Source organism: Ciconia boyciana, chromosome 2, assembly GCF_034638445.1.
Source record: "Ciconia boyciana chromosome 2, ASM3463844v1, whole genome shotgun sequence".
NCBI classification, from domain to species: domain Eukaryota; kingdom Metazoa; phylum Chordata; class Aves; order Ciconiiformes; family Ciconiidae; genus Ciconia; species Ciconia boyciana.
Window position 1 is genome coordinate 148270262 of NC_132935.1, and position 27810 is coordinate 148298071.

General features: G+C 35.6%; 1 protein-coding gene across 10 annotated transcripts in view; it reads left to right on the top strand.

Annotated features, from left to right (window-relative positions):
• Positions 1-27810, top strand: part of MLLT10 (MLLT10 histone lysine methyltransferase DOT1L cofactor) — a 143295-nt gene that overhangs the window by 104033 nt on the left and 11452 nt on the right. For all 10 annotated transcript variants that reach the window (XR_012041216.1, XM_072854427.1, XM_072854426.1 and 7 more), the window contains 5 exons: positions 2220-2398; positions 19245-19362; positions 20726-20798; positions 25362-25516; positions 27447-27635. Coding sequence is in view for 9 of the 10 variants with exons in the window: in XM_072854427.1 (XP_072710528.1) it covers positions 2220-2398; positions 19245-19362; positions 20726-20798; positions 25362-25516; positions 27447-27635 (714 nt within the window). In the remaining variant the exon portion in view is untranslated. The remainder of the gene's footprint in view (positions 1-2219; positions 2399-19244; positions 19363-20725; positions 20799-25361; positions 25517-27446; positions 27636-27810) is intronic.

Genomic DNA, 27810 nt, shown 5'->3' on the forward strand with positions numbered 1-27810 from the left:
TTTTATAACTATCTGCTTGTATTCCAGAAATTTATTTTTAAGAGGAAGAATAAACCTTATCATTAAAATAGAAGCAGCAGCAGCTCTGCAGTTATTAAATATGTAAGATTTTGAAAAATTAAGAAAAAAGATCTGCAATAGCTTTAAAAGTTTGGAGTTGTTTTACCTTTCTGGCAAAATATCTTTCTTTTTTACTACTTGACTCTCACCAAAAATTTTGTTTTCTCCACTCATTATCGTTGATGTTTTGTGAAAGTGATAGCATTTGTGGTGACGAGCTCTTATGATTTGATCATAAGTGTTGTGATATTTCATTATTTTTACGCTTAAAATTAACAGTTCCTGGAGCCAGATAATTGCATGAGAATCTCATCTATTTCAAGAATTTTTGTATTTTTAGTTATTTTGATGCATTCAAAATACAAAGGGTCAGAAATTTCATCCTTTTAGTAATTTGAAATCTCTGATTGAAAGCAGATTAAAAAAAAATCTTTTGAGGACCTGGAGTATATTTCAGTTTTTGTGGTTGTAGTTATATCGCATTTAAGAGTAGACTCAGTAGCAAGGCTGTTTGTTAATAATGTTCACTTTGGTGGTGTGTAGGGACAAATCTAGAGCAGGATCCATAGAATTTACTGTCTAGTTAGATGAGACAGATATAATTGGAGAATGGTTGTAACAAAGGGATCGCTTTAAGGATCTTATCTGCTAGTAATGCCATAACTGTAGATTTTGGGGATGGTGACCAGAAAAAAGGAGGGGAAGATGACCCAGGAAGGCATGCTAAATGGAAAAAGATACGAAGGTCAGTAGAAAAGCAGAGCAGGTATGGAATTGCGCTATGATGAAGAGATTGGGGAGAAGATGATAAGAAGTCACTAACCTCGGTTAGGCAGGAAAAAAAGTGTTGTTGGAATGTGTCTTCAGCTGTTTTTTTCATATCTTCTTTCTCTACTGGGTCTGGCTGGTTTTCTCTTCCATTTTTCTTGACAGTTAATAGAGGCAGGGAATTTAAGATGCATCAGTGTTTGCATATTATGTGTGTGTTTGGATGATGTTAGTCTCCCTTGACTGCCTGCGCTCAGAGGGATTGCTGGGTGGCGAGTGGTGTTTTAACATTGCGTATCTTCTTATTGTCACTGCCTTCTTCAAATCATTATGTGTATGAGTGACAAACTAGCTCCACCTTTGCCTTCTAACTGGCATTTCAGTTCTGTTGCTTTTTTTGATCTAACCATGTTCATTCTACTTCTGTTTACTCCCTGTGGCACTCTTCCTCTAACTGCAGTTCAGTGCTACCATGCTTGATATTCCTTGGCCAGCTGACAGCTCACTTATCTAATGCACGTGGAGCCTAACAGTTTCATAGACAGGTACTACTTCTTGTCCTGGGCTTCTGGTCAGTAGGGTTTTTTCCCAACCTATATAATGAACTTTACCCTGCATGTAGATTAACAGAAGTAATGGCTTCACAGAGGGGTATGAACTCTTCCTATTTAAATTGCTAACGTATAAGTCTGACTAATGTTAACATGTTTAGTCATTTACTTGTTGGCTGTTCTAGCAGAAATGTTAGTCAAGCATTCTTACATCATGGTTGGAGTTTTAGTTTGTGAATAAATGAAATACCACAAGTTCTACCAGCAAATCTGAGTACTTTGTCCTCAGACTTGCTGTCAATATTTTTCTGAAAATACACAAGCAATCCTTAGTTCCCAAAATTACAGTTTTGGACAAATGTATGTTGTTCAGAAACATTTTACTTTAAGGTTAAAAAGTGTTTTTCCCTTTGTATTGTGTATGTTCAGTTATATAGCCCAATACTTCATTCTTTATCTCCTTTAACTTTTACAGTAATTCACTGAAAGAACAAACTCTGATTGCAGATTCAGTTGAAGGCAGGCATTTTAGCCAAAAATTCTGCTACTGTTAATATTTGAGCAGTTTGTAATGCACATAAATATTTGATTTATCACACATGTTTTACAAAAACTTAGAACTGAATCAATCTGTGTTCCCTGAACTGTAGAATGTCAGATGATGAGAGCACTTTTATCAGTCAGCATGGTTAGAATTTCAACACAGGAACTTTCTGCATTATGTATTAAATGATCTTGTTTGTCTTGATTAATTTTCTACTGCATATTTACATGGTTACTAGAAAACAGAGGGAGGGGAAGAGAGAGAGATGCATGTAATTGTTTTGTAATTTTTTTCAGGTATTTTTAGCAGCAATGATGTAGCAGTATCATTTCCAAATGCAGTATCTGGCTCAGGATCTAGCACTCCCGTTTCCAGTTCTCATTTACCTCAGCAGGCTTCAGGCCACTTGCAGCAAGTGGGAGCTCTATCACCTTCAACTGCGCCTTCTGTAACTACTGTTGTTGCTGCAACTCAGGTAAACTATCACAAGAGTTTAAGACAGCAAACCATGTTATTGACCTGCTTATTTTCAATGTTAAACAATAATTTGTTTGGAAAATAGGTTAATAAACATTGTATTTGTTATGAAAATGTTACAGTGGCTAGAAGTTCCCCATAATATTACATAGTGCCATCTTTGTAGAACACATAGATTGTTAAAAATGGTCTGTGGAAGTGTGTAGTAATAATGACCTTATTATGACTAGTAGCATAAATGCTGGTTACAATTCATCAGTGCTCTAACCAATGTCTGTTATCAGAACAATGTTTTAAGAAAGGATTTAAAAGGGGAAAACATGTAAAGTTTTGCATGTTTCATGCAAAAATGCTGGTATCAGTTAAAGAACAGAGGGGTTTATTTGGGAGCTTTGACAGATGGACAACTAAGGCTAGCCCTGGCAAAGAGGTGGCCAAGGCTGACATCTTGATAGCAAATGAAAGTTTACATATATGTTACATTTTTGTATTTGAAAGGTCATACAAATGAAGATGTGTAGTTCTAGATATGATGATGGTAGAGGGATAAGGGAGGTACTGGAGGAGTGCAGAAGGGTGACATAGTCCAAGTAATGAACCAGAAAGAAATATCTTTATGGTAGTATTTTGTATGAATTTAAGTTGGGCAAGATTGCATTTATCAAGGCAAGAGAGTACGAAGTTATAGTTGTAGAGAGCCACCATGATTAAAGTATGAAGGAATACCGTACTGGACATGATGTTTTATACTTTGTGTTTCTTGTATTTTTCATTTTCTGATGGGAATCTGTTTTACAATGAGTATATCAAATATATCTTTTTTTGTGTGCATATAAGCCATCAACTTTTAATTTATAGAGTCTACAGTGATTTTAAGATAGTGGATATAAACCTGAAGAATTAAAATCAAGCTTAATACATACATACTTGTATGCATTTACGTGAACATGCATGTGTGTATTGTACATGTATAGCAGAAACACTATATGCAGGCTGACATAGAATACATTTCAATATCAAAGAACACTTTGTTGTTATAGGTGGCAGTTCATATTTTTAAGTAATTCTTCTGGACTGGTTTCCTAAAGAAATAAGGCCTGTGTTATGCCAGTATGACTTCTGTCTTGTAACTTTGGAACCTGTTGGCCAGTTTCACACAAAATTGGGTGACATCTCTGTTACACAAATTGATAGAAACTATTTTAAAGAAATGAATGAAAAATATGATGCTTTGGCGAGGAGCCAATATAGCTTTTGTGAAGGGAAATCACAACCAATTGGAGTTAGGTGTTTGTTTTTGGTTGTGTGTGTTTTTTTTTTTTTTTTTAAATTCTCAAAGAGTATTACACAACATAACTCACTGAAGACACTTAAATTGAGCGATCTGGAGATAAGGGGAGGAGGTTGTGTCATAGTTTAGTAGCAGATTAAAAGATTTAAAAAAAACCTAAACAAGTAGATGCTCAGTTTTCACAGTAGAGAGGTTTACCATCAGAGTCTTGAAAGATCAGTGTTATGGCCTTTTGTACAGCTCAATGTATTCATAAATGATCTAGGAAAAGGAGGAGGAACAGAAGCCAAGTTTGCTGATTATGCTAGGTTATGCAATGAGCTATTATGAAGATCAGCTGTCACAAACTGCTGAAAGACCTCACCAGCCTATGTTGACAAGGTGGTAAGAGGGAAAATGAAATTAATGTTAAAGGGAAAAGGCAGTTTCTATTCAAAACAGATAGAGTAGATATCAAAAGTGGTACAAGAAGAGCCATGGTAGTGAACAATGGCAACATGAACAGCATCTTTATAAGGAATGAGTAAATAGTGTAGAACTCTTGGCCTGAAAAAGATGCTGAGATGGGATAAGAGAAAGGTCTGTAAAATCACAAATGACATGGAAAAGTTAAATAAGCAAGAATTGTGCACCATCACTTCTATTTGTTAAACTCTGTCAGAGGATAAATGGATTCAAAAAGCAATGGGACAGAGCCTATATTTAGCAGACAGGAACAGAAATACAATAGTATATTTTTCCTCATGTTGTCACAAAAAGGTGAACTATACCCTAGGAGGTGCACTTTCTCTTAGTGTTTAGCTGCACTGGAGAGCCCCCCATAGGTTAAGTGCTTAAAACTCCTGTCCTTCCTTTCGCTCTGTTTTTTGGGAGATGTGTTGAATTTTTTTGGTGTTCTGGTGTCATGTCCACCCCCCCCAACTCCCTGCAAGGAGTTGTGTGTCTTACCTCAGTACCTAACTTGTTTTCAAGTGGTCATAGATTTACTTATCAGGATCTTATTCACAGGTGCTACCATTTAAAGAGTCTTTTGGTTCTGAACTATAAAGGGACATTCAAATGGTGAGAAATTTTGGTTGACAGCCTTAAAAGGGAAATCTTGTGTTTGCACAGAGAATTAGTGAAGTCCTGTGCTGCTTCAGTGATTCTAGGACTACACTTTGGTAACTAGCGTCTGCCAGTTGGAAATTGGTAAAGACATAGTCTTTGTTTTTTCTTATGTCAGTGGTGTCAGTGCATAAATTTGAACTTGGTCCTTCCATCATCTCAACCATTACACAGGCATTGATATTTCAACTAAACGTCATGCCTCAGATAAGCTGTGCAGCATGACGTGTCTCTAAGTTATGTTCTACAACCAAGACACCTATATTTATTGTCCCAGTCTTTTTTTCCTTCTCTATTCCCTCTCTTCACTGTTTGCAGTTAGACTGGGACTGTTCCTTTTTGTCTGGCATCCAGTAACACCCAACAGGTAGGCAATGGAAATTTCCAGTCGAGGCTAAATTGCTTTAACTGTCACCTTTCTGTTTTTTTTAATGCTGCTGACTTAGCAGTTTTGAGAGAAACTTACAAAGAAGGTGTACTGGCAAGAGGTGAACAGTCAGTTGGCTTTAAGGTCTGTGGACACAGTTCTTCCTCATTCGTGGGGAAAATGAGTTTACAGAGTACTTTCTAGCATGGAGGAGAAAGAAGATGGATTTCTATTGTGAATTTTAAAATATTAAGTGCTTTCATGTCCTGGTTGAGGTTTAGGATTGGTGCTACTTCTGTCATTGTACCAGGCAGATTAGATGCTTTTTCCCAGCTTTCAAGACTCGAAAATACCAAGCAGGTCTCCCTGCTGGAAGAGTCTTTGATTCACCCTAAATCATGACAACCACCTGTAATGTGCCTTTGTTGTTCCTGGAGTCTGGGAGTCTTTTTCTGTTTCAGTTCATGAAGTCCTTACTAGTGTTTGAAGAGACTCAGTCAAGAGAGTCTATTTTACCACGCAGTTGTTCTCCAATTCAAGAGAACTGTGTTTTTTTAATGCAGTCATCATAAATGATTGATTATACTTCAAGGGTTAGGGTTTACCTACTTAGTTCTGCAAAGTTTCATCAGAGTGCTGTGTCTGCTTACTGGGCTCTTGTGGATGTATTCTCAGTGTTTACCCACCTCTTGACCAAGAAAGTCTTCAAATAATGGTGTGCTAATGTGTTTTTCGTGTAGTGTTCTAATTAAAAGAAAATCAACCAACATCCTAGGTGTACTTACAATGGTTATAAGTTAAGTTAAGGTTGTGCCTCTATAGCAGATAAAAAGTAGTAAGTAAAAAAGTAGGTTTTATTTAAACTATTAGTTAAGAGAGCAAGTATGCCCAAACCTTGGTTGCTCAGCTATTAGGTGAGAATGGCAGACGTGCAATTGGAATAGTACTAAAAATTAGAATAGCCTCAAAGATGTGCTGCTGAGGTGCACTCCTCTGAGATTTCAGCTGTTAAGTTTTCGTAGATCTCTGTTGGGCATTTGTAATTATGATTTTGGGGACATCATAAATTTGTCAAATTTTGATGGATTTTTTGCATCCTTTTTTTTTAAAGCAAGGGTGTTAAGAAATTCTGAAGAGGTCTTGGAAAAAAATATATTTCCATAGAATTAGTCTCAAAATTGGCTGAACTATTTTGATTAGGAGGTTATGGTAGACATCTAATACAGAAAATTTTGTTCATAGTATTAAGAAAACTTGCAAGCAATTGAAAGCAACTGTCCTAAAGTGAGAAAACTAGGTAATACTACTGTGCCTTTTTATTATTTTTGAGTAACTGCTATGCCCATATAAAACGTCAGTGATTAAAACCCTCAAGTGCTGCTTTTTCCTTCAACAACTAAGCAACACTGATTTTAAAGCTTAAAAAAAACCAACCTGAAAATCCTGGATTTCGATTCTTTCATTCTGTTGTCCATTATGATAGTTCCCATACTGTGGTGTGTGTTTGTTTTAAAGACAAAAACACAGTACGGGCCTTGCTGCAGTCACCTTTTCTTTTGTGTCTCATTTTCTTCTCCCTCATGCCACTCATAATTTTTATTCCAATCTAATAAATCCAGAAGAGATTATTAGCTTGTGTTCCATGCTGTGCCATAACTGAATTTAAATGCTGGTGTTCCTCACCAGGTGGGAATCGGTGGTCTCGTAAAAATGCCACTTGCTGGAAATGCAGATTTTTTTTTTTTTGCATCCTATTCCTCTTTTATATAAGTCTTGGGCATAGCCTCAGATAGGTTACGCTGCTTAATTCAGTGAGGCTTTATTAGCATAACAATGCATTTAAAAATTGCAAGAATATAGGAAAAAAGGGATACAGGAAAGAAGGTACAGCTCACACAAATATTTGCTCCTGGTTTTCTGTGAATTGATCCTCTTGATGCGTTTGTTGGTACTGCCTGTTTTGCATAACAGCAAATCACTATATCCCAAACTACTGTTGTTTCTCTCAGAAGCATGCCTTTAACTTTTGCATGAATATTAATTTGTACTCTGTTGTTCAGAAAAATAATTTTATTGCATTTGGATTTTGAATACTGTCTTAATTTTTCCCTGTTAAGCCAAGTCACACGTTGCACCATTCTGAGGTCCTATGCTCAGTTTTACCTCAAAGATTTCCTTGTGTTTCATAATTATAGCAGAAATCTCTGTCAGCCTGTTCTGTTGTTCTGTAACAGTTTGCTGTATTGCTCTTCCTTATAAGTTATTCTTAGTGATTAATATACGTTCATAAAAAAAGCGGTGACCTGGGTGCCTCAGTATCTTTTGGTATTGTACAGCAGGATTTGATTTCTGCTTGTCAGGAAATAGCGCTTGATAGATTCAATTTTTTTTTCTTTCTTTTTTTTTTTTTTTTCTTTTTTCATTTTGACTTAGTAGATTTAGTGTTTTATAATGAAATGTTTGCTACTTTGGTCAAGATTGAGATTGAAATTGGTTGAGCTGTCTATTCTTTTTAATGACTTCAATGAGTGAAATTACCCTGCTCTAGTGCTCTGTGGCTGTTTGTTTCTGGTATCTCTACGTTCAGAATACAGGATCAGACTGCAGAAATGGAAGTAAAGGTTTTTGACTGGGTTTTCTTCCAGTCATTGATTATTAAAGCCACCTCTCAAACTGTATTTCTTTTAAGAAAAAAATACATTTAAATATCTTGTCATCTCATTTCAGTAGTATTTTTAGTGGGAGTGGAAATGGCATGTAGTAGTTTCTTAAAGACATACAGCCTTTTATTTTAAACACTTGTAGCTCATCAACTCTTTGGTGCTGGTATTGTATGATTCAGTAATGTATGATCTTTGCATTATAGTAATCTCAGCTTATTCAGAAATTTTCAGGATTTATTCTTATTCTGGAAATTTAATATCAAATTGTGACTTTGTAAATGATTTTTTTTTTTTCTTCTCCTGTGTGATGGGATCTATGCTCTTAGTGACTGTAATAAGCACATCTCTGAGGCAATTTCAAGCAATACTGCACTTACTTGCCACTAACGTGTCTTACAGATACAATCCAAAAGATTATTTTCTCTTTCTTTGGACAAAGAGAAAAATGTTTTTTGCTAGTGGATTCTTCTTTCTTTGTTAAGCTGTTTTTCTTCCGCTGCAGCTTCTGTTTTATTTTCTTCATAAGTTTCCATCTCTTAGGTTATGCGCTGTACTTCCTTTGCCCCAGAAGCAGCTAATAAAGAGAAGGAAAAGGACAAGAAGTGTCTGTAACAGCAGTCCTTATGGCTTGCACAGAGATAGGGAAACTGAATAGTTGCTGTTCGTTAGTCTTTTTAGTCCAAGATGTATTTGTGATGGCATGATAGGTCCACTTCAACATAGTGTAATGAACTACTGCCTCCATGGTGGGGATGTGATAACTGGGAAGGTAGGTGCTGCTACTCAGTTGCAATTCTAAGTGAAATAAGTTTGCTTTAATCACTTCCATTATCTCTTCTGAAGTTTGTTTGGCTTTACTCCCATCAGGAGCAGTAGAAAAACAGCAGGGTTTTCTTTAGCATTCATATAGTGGTGGTTATCCTCCTTTGTCTGATCCAGCTTTTAGAAGGAGATAAGGCTTATTTTTTTTTCAATAGATTTGGAGTTATTTGTTAACAGTAGAGGAATGTGAAAGCTCAGGAATCCTGAGATCTTTTCAGATTCTGAACGTAGGGCACCTGATGTTTCAGATAATGTAGGGCACCTGATGTTTCAGATGTTTCATAATTTTGGATCTCTGTAGTCCCCTGCTCTTTCTCCACATCACTAGTTTACGTATTTTTGGCTTCCTGTTTTAGTGGTTTTTTTCTTGTCATAGCTTAAGTCTGCTCATTATTTTGCATGCTATCAAGGGAACTTTCTCCTCCTTTTTCTTTTCTATTCTGGCACCCATGGGAAGATAAGTGAAAACACAGAAAAAAGGAACTGTATTCTTAGTTCTTGTCCTTATCAACAGAGAAGTTAGGAGCAGTTTTGGGAGCAACCTTGTTTGTGCCTTCCAAAACAGCGGTGGAATTATGAAGGAATATGAGAGGACATCTTCGACAAGTAGTCTTTGCTGAAAATTCAAGTTGAGAGGATTTTTGCAAGTCTTCAGAAGGAGGATTTGGGCATTTTCATAGGACAGTAAAATGCACATACCTGATTGATATTTCTGCCAAGTTTGCAGTTGTAGCCTCAAATTATGGATGTCATATTCTCAAATTTAGTATGGCCAAGGAAGATACTCCTCTGTCCACTTCTGTTTCCCAGTCTTGCTCAGAGAAACAGACCCTGTTTCTTGCCCTTTTTTTAAAAAATTAAATATTCAGCTCAAAGTAAACATGAGGAAGGGAGGAAAGTTTCAGGTTAAACATCTAAATTTTGCTAGAGCTGGGCAGGCGAAAGTGTAAGTCCATTTAAGGGAAGTTTCTGGGCCATCCTCTCTGTGGGTCCTCTAGAAAATGGCAGGTCTGTTAGCTGCCAGTGTTTAATGAACTTTTCTTTGGGGAGTAGAACGAATACATGAAAAAAGACAAATTGCCCTCAGTTCTAGGACATTGGGATGTGACAGATGTGACAATCTCAGACTTCAAGTAACCTGCACTAGGTGGTTGGCTGCTTAAGTGAGCTTTTTGCTTCCCTCCCGAAGGTACACATCACAACCATGTGTAAAGGCTGAAGTTAAGAATTTAGTGTAATACTTCTGCAGACACCTTTGGATCAGAACATCTTAAGGCTTAAAACTAGAGACTTTGAAGTGATCTCAACAAACTTATTTAAGCAATAATCCTTTCTTGCAATGCAAAGGAACTTATCCTAATTATGGTAAATTACCTGACATGTAATCAGAGATTATTTCCATAATTTAGGAAGACCCTTACGGTCTTTTTACGTTTTTTCAGGCCACTTCCTGAAGGCTGTTTCTTAATATAGAAATAGTTTAGATGTTGAATGCCAGAATAGCTCTTATGAAGTCCAGAATGCAGATAGTATAGATTTGTACTGCTTATCTGCAAAGCTAGTAACAGGTGGGTGCCTTGTGATGAAACCTCTCACCCCTTAGAAATCAGTCATTTATGTAAAGCATAGAGAGGGCTTATGACAATGTTAATGTATTGCTAAATTTCTCCAAAATATGCTTCCTCTGGTGATCATGACACCAGGTGGTACCAGTCTTTTCCTTTCGCTGATGCTAGTTCATTTGATGTAATCTATAGTTAAGTGATCTTTCCTGCAGATAAACAGTATGGTTTGTAAGTTCTGTTAGTTCATTTTTTAAGTTCAATTTATACATTGCCATACAGAGTGTGGTGTGTTGTGGTTTTCTTATTTATTTTTTTAAGATCCACCATAAAAGTAACAGGTTTTACAAATTTGTGGTCAGTTTGGTTGTATTTTCTGCATTTGTCTTTCTAAAAATGATTTGTATTACCTTTAATATGAGTGGTAATTGAAAAGAGAATAATAAAATATCTGGAGATCATGATATTGCATGGTTTAAGGAGCATGCTTCCAGAAAAATGAAATCATATCCTTACTGTGGTACTAGAATTCTCTAATCAATAGAAACGGTGGATACATGAAAACCAATTAACATATTTTATGTGACTATCAAAACACCTCTTGATGACAAGATCTCTCAAAAGAGGTTCCTACGCACTGGGTCAAAGGTAAAATATCAACATGGATCACAGACTGTTGGGATGCTGAAATTACTTTGTTCTCCTTATCTCATAACTTAAGAAAAAGATATAAAAGGAAAAGCCAGCATATCCAGAACAAAAAGAAGTCATTCTTAATAGAATATGTTTCTCATCGTTGGGACTCATTGCCACAGGAAATTGCTAGCACTGGGAGATTTAGAAAGTGTGCTAAATGCATCCCTCAGTATGTTGTAGACAGAGGGGGGTTTGGTGTTGTGGTGTAAGATGTCAATGCAAAATAGTGACTTTCCTTACAAAATCACTGAACTGTACTTGTGTCACAGCCACTTAAATTTAAGTGTCTTGCAAAATTAAAAATGTAGAAGAACCATGCTAGTAAAGGTTTTACCATCTAAATTTTCTTGTTTGTCGCTTAAAAGCTGTTTTAATTCCTTGTTACTTCTAGGCAAAACGGGTTAAAATCTAATTTTCTTCTCATTCAGTCTAACTGAGGATTTTTGGGGTGGGGGTGGAGGAGAGTAGCAAGGAGGAAGAATTTACAGCCAGAGGGAAAATTCCTTCTAACATGTGACTCAACTAGAAGAACAAAGGAATCATAGTTGCAAGTGATCTAGTATTTAGCCCAATTAAAATCTTTACTTTTTGCATTTTCCTCTTGCTTCAGTAAGATTGTCTTCGCGTAGACTTATGCAGTATACAGGTAGTCTGAAAGCAGTTGCATGATTTTGCGCAGTGCTGCATGCTGAGACAACTGCATCAATGTTTCGGTCTAGCAATAAATGTTTTCTGCCTTCAAGCTGAAGCTTATTTAGCTTGGCTTATCTGGTGCTGCTGTAGCAACCATCAGTCTCCAGGCAACTGAGGCACATTGACCTCTTCGTTGAACTGAGTGTAGCACTATTTCAATTTAGCTGCCTCAGACAATAGTAATGGTGTTGAATGTGAAAAATGTGAAATTTTCTAGTCTGTATGCAATGGAAAGAATAAATAAAAAAATATTTAGATGAAACCAAATGTTTAGGTATGACTTGAAAAAGATTTCAAGTTTACATGGTGTATGCTTTGTTACAAGCTGCAAAGTTCATTGCTGGGGCAGTGTCCTTATAGGCCTTGTATAAAATGTTGAGATTCTTGCAAGCATTTTTACACAGCAGTAATTCTGCTACTGTAGGTGTCTGTATCATCACTTAAGTAGCAAAGACTATTGAGATTTATTTAGGAAGTTAAAATGTCAGTGTTTGTGAATAAGTGGCTGATTCTTTATTATTACTATTTTGGAAATTATAGATGATCTTGAAAGTAGTTACTTTTCTCTCAGATCCATTATTTGCCATGTTACGAGTGTCTGGCTTTCTTTGGAATACTTACGTGAAGAAAATAGATTACTATATGGGTATACTGGGTTTGCTTCCTAATCAAGTCATCCTTTCTGCTAGTCAATATGAGAGTGAAATCGTGATTCCTGATATGTAGGTTAATGTTCTGAAGGAAAACAGATTCTTGGGTAAGATATTGCTTCCATTGTCTATGTAGAGCACATACAGGTTAAGTGCTATGAAGACAGAGGTAGGTGGAAAGGATGGAGGAACAAACTTGAGGCAAAAGGGATTTGTGTCAAAATGATAGCTCTGTTTTCAGTTAGGTTTGTGGGGGAGGTAGAGGAATCCCAGGGTCTTATCTCTATAAAACCTCCTTTTTAAAAAAAAAAACCCAAAACCAAAACCGAAAACAAACAAACAAAAAAGACCTCTTAATGAGCTAGTGTTCTAGTAAGTTTTTGTACAACTGTTTTTTTGTGTGTCTAGTTTATAAATAAATAGATGTTAATTGGTTAAAATTTTATATAATATCCAGCTTAGTTAACATGGAAGAGATGAGTAAACTGGTACTACAGTTGAGGTTATAGCTTTTTCACATTATTGGAAGATAGGCCTTCTACCCATGTGGTTTTTAATGACTTGATGTGCCCTTGTTGTACACTGGGCAGAGGTATAAATTAGTTTCTGTAGGTGTGCCATTAATTTTTCATTTTGCCTTTCAAATCCCACTGTGTTTCCCAGTTGCATTCATTCATGCCCTTCTTGGAAAATATTTGAGTGCTGCTGTTTGAAGGTTAGCTGGTTTCATTTAATTGAAGGATTTATTTGTACGTTTAATCAAAACAATTGATTCTCAAAGACAGTATTTGATTATTTGCTTGTTCATAAGCAAGAATCTTCATTACAGCTAGAAGTTCAAAGTATTTATTTTTGCTAGTAACATAAAAAGGATGATTTTATGTCACGTATAGTTTTCCTGACAGATTTTAATTATAAAATGTGTACATTTGTAGTTAATGCTCTTTTTGATTGAAAAGTTGTTTTTTTCTTCTAAGATATCACAAACCCTTTTTCTGATTTCATTTTAACTTTTCCAGCCTCCTAATTAAGCTTTTCAGTTAAGTCTTTTATTTTAGACAGTTAGTGAAAACATTTCTTGTAGAACTGCACCTTGATTATCTGTATTAAAAAGAACCCCAAACTTTAAGGACTTCAGAGTGCTTGGATGGTAATGGTGGCAGTATGGGATGGGTTATCTTTTCAATCCCAGCTTTCGTAGAATGAGTGAGTAAAAGACTGTAGTGGATGTTTGGGGTTGATTCATGTTGGTGATGTATGTGTGATAGCGGGTGAGGTTAACTGTAAAAAGTACACTTTCTGCTTCCAGTCATCAATAGTGCTGTAGGCTGTTTTAGTCAAGAAGTTGATATAGTTTGCTTGAAAATGAATTACGTTCAACTTCATAACTATGAAAGCCAAAATACAAATTTAAAAGGTGTAAATGAAAGTATTGGTTTAGTTAAAATATATAAAGTGTTTATCATGCTGCATTTTAATATTATTTTGTGTTGTGCTGTTTGTTTTGAAAAGTCATATGATGGTTTTCAGAAGAAATGTGGAAACAGTATTTTATTTCCAGTGTGGAAACAACACAGTAAGGATTTTCTGTGTTGTCCTCAAATCCAACTGTATTTCTTGGCATACAGGAAAACAAACAGGAATTTGGAAATTTTTTTCATTGGAAACAAGGTCTAGATAAGATTTCTAAGAAAATTCCTTATTTGTGCTGAAAATATTCAAGAGTTGTGTTGCAGAAAGTGATGCATGAAAAGCTGTTGATGTGGCAGAACTTCCTCTTGGGCTTCCTAGGAAATTGGTTATATTGCTGCAGTTAACTGCAGTCTGACCACGCTTCTGTGGGTGTGTATTGCCATCCCAGATGAACAGCTAACAGAATTCAGAGAAAGCAAGTAACGATGTGTAGCAGTGGTTCCCCCACATCTCCTAAATGAAGTTAAAGATGGTACCAGCAGTACTGAAAGGATAAAAGGAAGCATAGCACATTCTTCCCATTGCATTGAATACACAAGAAAAGCCAACTGTTATATGTTCCCCATAGCGTAACTGGCCTTTCTAGGGATAAAAATCACTTTTCTTCACTTGTCCAAGTTAAGCTGGAAACATAAGGCCAGGTTGCTTTCCTGCTATCACTTGATAGGCATCTCTTTTCAGGTCTCAAGAAAAGCAATTAATTTATATAGATGTATATTATCAATTTTTTATTATCATTATGTACATAGCATTACTATGTTTGAATATCTAAGCTCATTTAATTGAAATGCAGCTTTTAATTTTGGTGTTATTTTCACTAATACATTGTTCAGATAAATATTGCTTGCCATTAACCAAAATACATCCGTTTAAGATGACTTCTAGATGAAGTAAGCTGATGTTAATATTTGGTGTAGTGCTTGAATTTTCTTCCATATTCCATGAAGCTAGACAATTGCATGGAAAGCATTAGTAACATCTCAGAAGAGTAGCAGAATAGCTTGCAGAAAACTTTGCTTTAAACTTCATCTGCATCAAATTTTTTTTATATTGTTTTCAGTAGTGGTTGTTGGTGATACCTGGCGCTCTTGATTTCTTTACTTCGTGTTAGTAGGAACAAGGGGTAGTTTTGCACTTTCTATCACAGCATTGTGCTGTGATGAAGAGCCTAGTATGACCCCAACCACATTAAGCTGGTACTCATACTTCAAGGGATATCGACAGTGCAGGAGCAATGAGATGTTTTTATTTTAAACAAGAAATAAAAATAACCTTTGAAATTATTGTTGACAAATAGATATTGGCTGAAGTAGGTAATTAGGTGATCTGTTACTAATTGTAAAGCATCATCATAATATAACTCATAGGTACAATATAGCAATGTCTGTTTTTAAAGCAGAGGGGAAAAGGGATATTGATTGGATATAAACTGATTAAGAAGCTGTCTTGGAATTGGTTGTTCCAGCCATCCTTGTTGTCCTATCATGAAAGGAGGAGAGTTCAGTAATGGTTTAACTACGATTAAATCCCTCCCCTTTCTTTATGGAAACTCAACTGTAGGCATTTCAGCATTAGCCTAAACAATGGTTTTGAATATGTTAAGCCCCTAACAATTAGGGAGCAGTTTGGGGCATTGAATAATGTGGAATGATGCAATTGAACCTGACAGCTTCAACAGTCAGCCTACTCATGGGACCTGAAAGTTGTTCACACTTGGTTTCATCTCTCATCACACGCTGAGTATTAAAACCTTACTGGTGTGGAGCTGAGACAGAAATGAGGCCTGTTATCAGAAAATATTTCATAGCATAAAACTTGAAAGGAACAGGGGACTAGGCATGCTCAAAGGTTCTCAAATTTTTGAGACCTATTCTAATTGTATACGGCTAAGTATTGTCTCATTTTTCTCCCCTTTGGTTTTTTTGCTTAAAGAACATGTAACTTTTGAAATTAAGAAACTGTTTTCACCAGAAATTTAAGTAAAAGTCCGGTTACGAATGCAAATAGTTGTCAACTTGGGAAACTTTATAGTCATACTGTTACAGTAAAATACCATTTTGGAGTGATGCAAACAAATATAAAACTATTTTAAATATTTCAGAGGGTATTTATATATACGAGTTAAATTTAGTTAACTTGCAAATCTAGTTCTTTAATTGGAAGAATATACTTGCACTTTCTTTCTTGCTGTAGAGAAAGTGTTTTTAAGCATCAATCAAATATCAATCATTTATTCTTATTGCACTCAGGCATTCCGTGAATTACAGTGCATCTTCCTTCTGTGCTGCTCTGCTGCTTATTGCTTTACTGATTTATTGAACATGCCATAAATGAAACCAGTGTATTATATACCTCTAGATGGGCTTAAATCCTTCTGCTAAAATCTTTTCAGGAAAATTTGCTGCCTTTTCAAAATAAATACTTAGCAGTCTCTTTATTTTATTAGTTCATACATTTTGATCGTGTATTGTGTTGACTGTTTAAATAGAATCAGTTGAAGTAAAGAATACTACAGCTTTAAAAGTTCTGCATTTAGAACATGTTTCAGTCCTGTGACCTTAATATGTATTGACAGGATGATTGCGCATTTTTAATAAATGCTTGCTACAGCTTGTTTCGACTGCGAGTGAAACATGAAGCTCCTATTTCACCTTTAAATAATGTAGTGCTCCTCCACCTCCTCTACTTTCCTGTCAGATGAAGTCGTCCCATACATAATAAAGCTTCGCAAATCATTATTCTTGTCATTTTAAAAAAGTATTTAAAAAGTTTTTTATTTACCTCCAGCTGACTTGAACAATTTTACTAATGTGACTTTTTCCTTTGAGAGTTGCACAGGATACATGATGGCACTAGAACTTTTGTAGTTCCAACCTGTTGTAGGACACCTTTACTATTATTTTAAAGTATAAACAGGGGTTAAGTTTAGGGTGAACCACCACTTGTGAAAAAACTCAAGTTCTTGGATATTGTTTAAGTCATGCTAAGTCTTTTGATCTGTTATATCAACCCACTTAGCAAACATTGTTTAATTCCTTTGATGTCTTTTGTTTCGTGATGTGATGGTTACTCAACAGAGTTTAGCAACTCCTTTCAAGATACTTAGATACTTTTAGAAAGTTCTTAAAGCTATTTGGGCATGTTTCAGTCAAATAAACATGTATTCTCCTTGCTGATTATAGCTGCCCTGCCATCATAAATTAATATATAGTTGCTATTGCATAGTTTTAAGCAGCCTTGCAGTGAATTACACAGAGTGAGAGTAAGTATAGCAGCTTCTGTGTAAAATGTGGGCAGTATGCTTACTAGAATTAAGAGAAATCTTTTATAGAAATATTATAAAACAAAACAGAAATAAGACCTGGTGTTTGTAGTTTAAAAAAAAGGCACAAACTATGTTAGTAGAATTCATAACCTCAAGCAATTTATTTAAATAAAGTATATATATATTTTTTTAATTTTGCTAGTCTTGTCTCTTAGGTACAGAAGCAAATAATGGTTGAATCTTGTAATATTCCATTCTGTAAGGTTTCCTCAGTGAAAGAATTTGACAAAAAACTACAGTGTTTTTGAAGTTTGTTTTGTGAAGATTGCTAGTGAACAATAATAGTTGCTAGTGAACAATAATGATGATAATCATGCTATAGGCCTTTATTAAGGAAAAATAGCAGGAGCTGTGCAGTATTGCTGCCTTCATCAGTAAGTGTCACAGTACTAATATGTACTGTATTTCTGGGAGCTGTTATACCTGAGTAGGTGGAAATGCCTGCATTATTTTTAAGACTTACAACTAATTCAGATTAATTCTACTAAAGACATGCAATTCTTAAACAAACAAACAACAAACAAACAAACAAACCCAAACCCCAACCCAAACCAAAAACAAATCAGGCAGATCTGAAGTGAAACTGTGGTTCTGTGTCTAGCAATCTTGCACATACCTTAAAGTGAAAAGTGAAAAAAACCTGATCATTGTAAGTAATTACTTGTGGCTTTTTCTAACTTTGTGACAGTAGAAGAATGTAAGTATCAGGCACAATTTCTCACCAGTATATAGTAAATAAAGCATCATTGAAAACAGTTGTGTGAATTCATAAAAGTCCATTCATCAAGTTTAATATGTTGGCTGAAAGCCAAAACTTAATGGTAGTGTGTGATTCTTTCCAGAGACATAGTTTATACTCTGTAATATTTTGCTGTAATAACCAGTATGTTTCCCCTGTCTCTTGTGTGCAGTTATACACGTCAAAATGTCCCACAAATTGAGTTCCTTACTGTTCACCTTCTTTTTTTGTTTTTCAAAAAAAGTTTCCTTTGTAAAGGCTGTTTACATTTTCTTAAAAGATTCATTTTAGAACCAGTGATCACACAGGTTGTGTATCTTTGATTCCCCCCCCTCAATATTGCAATCTGTGCTTTGTTCTGAAATAATTTTTTTTATCAGGTAGGAAAATGCCTTTTTAATAAGCAGCCGTGCCTTTTTTTTCTTTGATTGCCTGTCTCTGCAACTCAGCATTTGACACAAACCTTTTCTTCGAAAGGGAAAAAGCATAAGCAGCCAAGGAAGAAGGTATTTTTATTGTGTTGGATTATGCAAGATTTTGGCCAGCCTCCTTAGCTTCATCTGTTTAAGGGTTCATTTTCGCTTGTTTGGCACAAGTCCCAGCAGAGACCTTCAGAATTGTGGTTAGCAACATGAATGAACACAAACTTTGGGAGCTCTTCAATAAGTAGAGCTGGCCAACTGCCAAAAATACAGTTCCTTATATGGGGTCAGGGCAAAGCTGTGATTCGGCGAGCCCCCTATTGTATAGAAAACATACTTGTAATGGCTGTTTGCGTTCTTTAAAATAAAAACAAAACAAAACAAAAAAACACCAGGCTTCCAAGTCTATCAAAATAGGAAGTAACAAAATAGTGTGCAGGTTTTACTAATGACCGAGTCGAGCAAAGGAAATATGGCTCTGTGTAGTTAAACTATAGAGCTGAAAGTTGGACCTTTTGACCTCCACAGCCGGCTTGTGATGTAAGGAACCCAAGCATTTGTGAGACATCTGTTGTCTACCTGCCCTTATTTTGTAAATGGTTTAATAAGATTAAATAATTAGTAGGATAACCACATGGTCGCCATGCTACTAAGTCCTAGCATTGAGTGCATACTTCAGGATTGCAAGGAAGTCTACCCATCCTGCTACATAGTGGTTGTGTTAAAATGCAATTTAGGTATTTTTAATATTTGCTGCAGTAATTTTTTTATTAGAAGGTTTTTTTATTAACAGATCTTGCCAACGACAAGTAAAACACACTTTAAAACCTGATATATTTTCAAAGTACTGCAATTCTATTTCTGTACTCACAAATGGAAAACAATATTTTTTCTTTTAAATACATTCAGTTTTTAAAAAGCATTCAACTTCAAAAAAATTAACAGTTGTGCATGAGGAAGGCTTCTTTAAAACGTGTTCAGCATTTCTCCCTCTTTTAAAAAAAAGGATTCAAGTTTTAACTGGTTTCTTGCAGGCAAGCACCCTACCTGGATCTTCTCTCAGTCTGCCTCCATCCCACATGTACGGCAATAGGCTGAATCCAAATTCAGCAATGGCAGCACTTATAGCTCAGTCTGAAAACAGCCAAGCAGGTAAGCTTCCCGCTGCTGGTGGCAAATGTACAACTTTACAGACTTAAGTATTTTTAAAAAGATTGTTAAATTTTATTTTTGAACTCTGCTCAGCATTTGGTTATTCACTGTCTGTATAAAGTTGTTATGTGCGTGGTGGAAGTAAATTCTCAGTTGTCCTGCAGAACACCGCGGTTTTTCTTCTTCTTCTTCCTTTTTTTTTTCTTTTTTTTTTTTTTTTTTTCCCTGTCTGAAATGTAAATGTTTAAGCAGAGCCATCAGCAGGCAGGAATGCAACAATGTCTCCTGTGACTTCTGTGATTGATGTGTTCAGTTCGGAGCTCTTTGCAACGAGAGTAACACAGCTCTGGGTTTTGTCGTGAATAGTTTAAACCTTTATTTGCATAATTCATGAAATTGCATTACATACAACTTCGTGTGAAAGAGATCCCGTTAGAGAACTTCTGCAGCATTTAATAATCTTGTGAATATTTACCGATTGGCATTTTGTACCCTTGGCTCTCCTCTACAGTTTTAATGAGCCGCTGGCTTTGCTTTGTTTCATTCCCTCCGTAAGGATTTGTTGACATGTCGTAGTAGTCATGCCTGTTTGGGGGAAGGGAATGAGTTTAGCAGTTTACCAAGAATGGATCAGTCATGTCTTTGCCCTCCAAGAGGTCAGAGGTCGCTTGACTCAGAATAGGGGGAGGGCAACCTTGAAGGGGGCAGATAGGGTTATTTTATTGAGAGGCCATAGGGAAAATAACCCTTTTGAGTCCTTCCAAGCAAAACGTTTTCGTATATTTAATGAGGCCCTTTTTGTTTGTTTTACTACCTTTTTAGCGAGGGACTTTCCTATGCTTCTGCTTATAAATAGGAATTAGTGAATTATACGCTTTCATAAAGTTTTCCGTAAATTTGCAGAATAATGTGTGCTTGTTAGGTGGCAGCGCTAAGTTTAATACGTTATATATTTTATGAGTTGTTTTGGGATGCAAAGTGTTAAAAAAATACAGAGCATCAGGATTTGCTGTGATAAGCATACAGATTAGCTGTCCACAGCTGTGATTCATTACTTTCACCGTAGAAATTAAAAGTGGCTGAGGGGAGGGTACTGCAAATGCAAACCACGCTTCTGTGCTGTAAAACTGAAAGGAATGAAAGAAGTGAACATAATCCATGGCCTGGTACAGCCTCAGAAATGTGTAAGGACAACACCTTACATGCTACAGTTCAGCAATCTTAAACTAGTTACGTATTCACTCTTCAGCAGTAACTACAGATAGAAGTTGAGATTTAAGGTATTTTTAAAATATCTACATCAGCTTTAAAACTCTTATCTAAGAAGAGTCGATTTGTCAGCTGTGAAATATTTACACTGCAGATCAAGATCTCGGAGATAATAGCCGCAGCCTTGTTGGCAGAGGAAGTTCACCCAGAGGAAGTCTCTCACCACGGTAAGCGTTATTTACATTGGAGAGTGCAAGGCAGAGGAAATGTTTTAAGATTTGGAAACTTCACTGTCTTTTTGCTAGTAATACATAAGTGTCTTAAAAGCCTATATATATATATATATATATACACATGCACATATACATACATTTATTTTTATATAGATACATCCATCTAAAAAAGACGCTAATATGTTCAGATAGCTAAAAATGTGCTAAAATTTACTTTCATATCAACTGAAATAAGGTTTACAAATGAAGGACTTTACTTAAGAAATGGAGACTTGCTTTACAGGGATTTTTCTATCATTTAATCCACATGTAGTACTTATCTCCTCAGATGTGTTACCATAATCATATTTTTAGTCATATTTGCAAAAATTCCAAAATCCTCCAGACTTAAAGACTATAACAATCACAGGAATAAGATGGTCTAAGAAGTTAAATATCAGTAAAAATTTCAAACAAATATTTTCTTACCTTTCCCTCACCGCTTCAAAATATGCAACAATTCTCTGTGGGGGAAAAAAGAAGTACTGTTTTTGTTCTGCTGCAATTCACCCCTACTACAGAAGTTTGACATAAGAATTCTGCTGGAATTGTATCACATTATTTTGTTTTAATATACTTGCTGTTAAAATGTCAATATTGTGTTTTAAATACTTCAGTAATATTTTCTGTGTATTTTAAGTGAATCTTTGTTTTTAAAAGGCTTTATTTTCCATGCTGGATCCCATACGAATTAGATTTTATAGTGTTATTACTGTAATTTTTTTACTTAGGGACTAACCATGGGGATTTATCTTGAAAAGGATTTTAGGATAGCTAAAAAATGGTAGTTACACAAATGCAGCATTGTAACAATGCATTTGATTGTTACAGCATGTGTTTATTACAGTACTTTATAGTAAATATCTCCAAATTAGATAATTTAATGTACATGCCTGGTGGTGTTGATCTTGTATTATATTTTGTGATTAATCAAAAGACTTCTTGTCAAATGGAGTGAGAATATCCATTATAATACTTAGGTGTTATTACCTAGTCATGAACTGGCTTTTAATCTTTCCAGCACGTGTTGCTTCTAAAACAATAGAGAATTTACAAATTAGTTTAGACTGTGTTCTCAGTATAAGTACATATATTTACATTAGCCTATAAATCTTCCTGTAAATAAGGAACATGTCTGTATATATACAAACAAGTAAGTTAAGAGAATTTTACAAAGGGAAACGCTCAGCAACTAGGAAATTCCAGAACTTTTGATTATATATTAAGTAGTCCTCTTATGCATACGTGTTGTGGTAATTACAAGTTTTAATGCCTTCTTAGTTAATATGCAAAGGCCTGGACTTTGTACAATTTGCAGTAGGCCATAGTTGGGTTCAGGCTGTCTTTAGGTAGAATATTTGGGAAGCTAAACTTCTTAAATATGATGCTTCTACGGAATGTGTTTTCAGGGTATATACAGTCCAGCACTTGGTCAAATTGGTCACATTTCAGTTGGTTTTGGTGAGGATGGCAAAGGAGGACTGTATGATACAAAGGCCACCTCAGTCCACAATTGCAGAGCTTCCTTCAGCATATGGAAGCTGTATCACTTCGCAAAGAGGAGATAGCTTTTGCTTGGCAGTAGAGTTGTTCAAAAACAAGCCAAAGGGGGGGGAGGGGGAGTAGGGAGAGGAGGGGGAGAAATCACTGCTGTAGTTCCAAAATTGAAAGATGGAAAAACTTAGTCTGAAATACCTAGCATGGAAAAAATTTAGAAAACTTACCCATTCAATTAAGTTCAGTAGTCAGCAAATTTCACCCCTGGTTTGCACAATAAGAAAGATCACACATATGTTTACATCTCTAAAATGTGTAGGTAACTTCCCACGTTCCCCAGTTAAATAAATAAGTAACTCGGATTACTTAAAATATGGTTTATAGTGAATAAAAAGCTAGCTTCAAAAATCTGCTATCTGAATGCAACTCTGAATGTTACCTGCTTTAGCTATGAAAATTATTTTTCTGCAAGTTCTGACTCTTCCCTTTGAAGCTTATGAAAATCATAAATAACACACTTCTCTGAAAGAACTATGTAATTTTCAAATAGTTGCTTAAAATAAAAACACTTGCAGAAACAATTGTTTGCTGTTGATGACGCAGCTGATTGCAGCTCTTCAGAGAAGACGTATGTGACTCATGAGCTGTATGGTCATTTCAAATTCATATTGTTATATCTTTGTAGCCCTATATAACCACAGTGTTTGATGTTTAAGCTGTCATATTTAAAGTTTAATATATACAAGAAATATAAATATACCTGCTATATGTGAGCTGTTTCCATTTTGCAAAGGAATTGCTGCTTTTCCCAAGGTAGCACTTAAACTTTTTTTACCCCATACTTAACCTTAGATTTAAAAATGTGTTATTAATATTTGCATTGAAATATGGATGTATGCCTATATCTAAATTCAGTATTGCTTACAATTAATACTATAAGAGTATGAATAACTGTACCCCAAACTTAAACAAAAAACAGTTGTGAAAGTAAGCAAGGTATGAAACATGAAACAAGAGATTCCCATCTCAGTGACGGCATCGGACCTGCAGATACAGCACACTTATAATCCTATTGGAAACTATGATCAAATACTATTTGGAATAAGGATTCAACCCTAGTATAGAGGAACCGTATCATGTCTAATGGACGAGGCAGGGGTTCAGCTGGAAGGGGATGGATTGCCTAATGTTGCGATACACAGAAATCTAGATTTCCCCCCCGCCCCCAGCTTCCAGTGAAGGATTGCAGAGGTTATACAGTCATGTGTTGCTTTGTTTCTACCTTTTTGAAATTGATAGGAAACAGTCCTAAGCCCAACAAACATTTTGTTGGTGATTTAGAATTCAAATGGCGCAATCTGTTAGAGTAGCGTTTTGCGCCCTTCAAAAGCATGCATACAGAGAAAGAAGTTGCTGGGGGGGGTTGTGTGGTGGTTTTCTGTATTTGTTTTCTGGTTTTGGTTTCATGTGGGGATTTTTTTATGTTTTTCTTTTTCTTTTTTTTTCAAGTGTGTTGTTTGTGTGGAGTGTAGTACATCTGTTCAGAATGTTTCCGCATAAACCTTCCTTCTTATCACTTCAGCACGTCATGTAAACAACTAGTTTTAAGGCTGTTTTTGCCATGTCTGTGCTGAACTGTTAAATGCTGTTGAGTTGTCATCTTGTGTCAAAAAACACTGCGCTGGTCATCCATTCATCGGGGCTTTTTGTTTTAACAAGTGTTTTTCTTCTTTCATCCTGTATGCAAAAGAGGAATTATTTATAAATACTTACAGACCTCTTAAGTCACCTACTTAAAACCTTTTCTCGTAAAAATCGCTTTGCTCTGGTGCCTACAAAATGCTTGACAGTCATTAGGTAGCTAATGTGCTGTGACCACTGCTTATTACGCTAATCATAATTAACACACTGATTTCCTGAGCCCTATATGTTGTCCTGTACTGGGACTATGGTGGTCTTGTTGGTAAGTTTGCACTACAGGGAGAACAGTATAGCTGTGATCCTGTGATGGCACCAATAGTTATTACTTACAGTAAAAACTAATATATAAGAATCTGAATCTGAGCTCACTGTAGTTGATTAAAAAAAAAAAACAACCACCACCACCAAACCGAACAAAAACACCAACCAACTTTTAGTGGGCTTTGGTGTTAGTCCTGTATGAGGAGTGGGGCCATGCATACATGAGGCCAGAATCCCGAGTCAGAAATATACTGAGCATCTGGTTTTGCTCACAGGTTAAATTTTGTCCCATCCAATGCAAAAGAAGCCTTCTCATAGGACCTGAGGGGTACCCAGCTTTCTGTAGCTGTGTGCTGAGTATTTAATTTTCTCCTGAATGAGAAAAGACATGTGGCAAAGGGATTATTCTTTGAACTATGTGTGGTCATGAGTGAAAAAGGAAGTATATTAAGTGTGCACAGGACAGGCAGAGGATAACTTTAACTTTTGTTGCATCCCTTGTGAAATAATGTTTTCATGTAGTTCCTCAAAAATCTGGTTTTACATGATTCTTTTTAGAACAAGTTAGGCAGTGGAATTATATATGGCCTTTCTATGTGGAAGTACCATTACTGTGCTGATTTTAATACATTGTTTTTGTTTTCCCAGTTTTCTTTGGGAAAGGTTTGAAGATTTTTTTTTTTTATTTTTTTTTTTTTTTTTTAAGACAGGTGCTCTATGTATCCATATACAATGGTTTCCTGCTGTAGAAGTATGTCTTGTATAATTTAATACAATGCTGTTTGCCAGTTAGGTATTACGTTATTCTGTGTGCAAAAAGAGGTTATGTGCTTCTCAGTATAAATTCTCACACTGTGAAATATTACATCTTTCTTTTATTAAAGCCTTGGCAGTGAGAACCAGGAGTTCTTAAGGATTTTGATGAATTAACTTAGTCTTGGAAGTGTAAGATATGTAGGTGCTCAGGGCTGATGTAAAGTAAGAAACTTCAGCATCCTTTTACTGATACATTTTCTTCCATCCTTTTCTTTAAACAATACATTGCAATATTTTCAACAGATCCCCTGTAAGCAGCTTGCAGATTCGCTACGATCAATCAGGGAACAGTTGTGGGGAAAATTTGCCCCCAGTAGCAGCCAGCATAGAACAGCTTCTGGAGAGGCAATGGAGTGAAGGACAGCAGTTTTTATTAGAGCAAGGCACCCCTAGTGACAGTAAGTACTCACATTCTGTTTATTACTGCTTTTGTTAACTGTGTTATTCAGAACTGCCATTCAGTGCTTGTCCAAGAATTTTAAAAAAACTTATTTTCTCCTATGAATAGAAATATCACTGTAGTGTATAATTGTAACATAGTTCATAATGCAGCACATGGCTTCAGTAGATTACAAAAGAGTTCTCTATAATTATCTACATTTTTATGGATGGGGAAATTGTGTCATGCAAGAGGAAGTGACTTACGGATCCAGCTGGTCGATTGCGGAGTTTGGAAATGAATTCTGGACTCTTAGATCCACTACTGTAAATAGTATAGCACAGTGGCTTTATATTGTGTGATATAAATTGACGTAATAATTTTTTTATTGTTATATTTTTCATTTTTTAATTCTAAACTGTCTACTTCTGTTGCTGTTTTAAAAAAATACTTATAAATGTTAGGCAGGTGTCCTACTGGGCTTTCGTATCTTTATTATGTTCTGCGTTTCTCATGAAATTCACAAAGCAAGCAAATCATTATTTTCTCAAGTTATGTTTAATAGAGTGGAGTAGTCCAAGAATTAATATGTTAAAAGCATAAGTGATGAGTAGATCACTTGGATCTCCATATTCAACAATATATCAGTATCAAAGACAATGAATGCATTTAAAAAAATTTTTTTTTAATAACAGGTTGGGGTTTGTGTTATATTTTATTGAACATATTATTCTTCTCATTGGTAAAGTGGTATCTAGTTGGTATTTTTATGAATGGTATCCTGACAAAAATGCTAATTGTGAGGAAATTCATGCAGGGATAATCCTTTAAACATGATAGCTGGAGGACAGGTTTAGCTAAGTCTTATTGCATCTCATTTGGGCTCACTGAGGGTTCCTTTGTATGTTCTTGAAGAGGAGGGATAAAAGCTAAATCCTTGGGAAATGACCAGATGTGCCTATACCAGTAGACTTATGTCTGTAGTAGGCCCAGAGGTCATGTTAAACAAATACAATTTAGAATTTAAAAAAAAAATAAATGCTATCCCTGTGGCTTTACAGTCACACTCTAGTACTAGTTGGGAAATCCAAGTTCTGAAACCAAATCGGAGTTTGAGAAAACTGTGCTTGGTAAAAATCAGGTTAGTACAGAAGATGATGCCCTTTTTCTGCAAAAAAGGGGTGGTAACTGAAGTGCTCACACAGTGCTCCCTGCTGGGTGATTTGTAGATCGCTGCTCAAAGCAAATGAGAGGTCTTGCTCACAACAAGGTGTGTCAGGATAACTTCACGTTGGATGACATTTTTTTAATTGTTTCTGTAAGTTTGTGATTCACTGTACAAGGCATTAAAGCAGAAAAACTCCCTTTTTACAGACTTGCTTGTTTTTACATAAATGTTGTTTGTTGGCCGTATTGTTAGTTGAATGCATATTTGTCAAACTTCTTCTGTTTTGATAATGTTTAGAATTTCTAATACTACAGCTGAAATAGATTTTTCCCAACTATGCAATTAACCTGTGCTACTAAAATAATACTATTTTTGTATTCTGGTTTGGGGATAAGTTATCATGTACTGCTGTTGGCTTAAAATGAAGGTGAGCCCTAATGACGTGACTTTATCTATTGTATTTGTGTCTAATGTTTTATCTAATGTATCTAATGTACTACTTTATCTAATGTATCTACACCCAATGTATCAGGGTGTAGATACATTGCAAAATTACTATCACATACTACCTATTTTTTTCTGCACTTCAAATTACACAAAATTGATCCTAAACCTTTCCACTTGAAGTCAAATTTCTGTAATGTATCTCTCAGTAATAATTTTATTTATATTTTCACATATGACTTAATGCTAGTCTTAAATTGTAATACAGAAATTAAAAAAAATTAAGATGATGTTCTTTGAATGTGATTGTGAAAGATAACATGGATTTTTACCTTAGTTTTAGGAATGCTTAAATCATTACACCAACTTCAGGTTGAAAATAGGCGGTTAGAAGAACAGATAAAGAATCTGACTGCTAAGAAGGAGCGGCTTCAGCTACTCAATGCACAGCTTTCGGTGCCCTTTCCAACAATAACTTCAAATCCTAGCCCTTCTCATCAAGTACATGCCTTTCCAGTACAAGCAGGTAAGTAGAGTATTAAAGTGTCAAGGTAATTCGAACATGTATTTATATGAAATATCTATTTCATCCACATATGCCATTGATGAGAGATGCAGATACATGTAGGATGAATATAGACTAAGTATTTGTTTGTGTGTTTAAATGTTTTAAAGTCAATTGGAAGACTTATATGAACCAC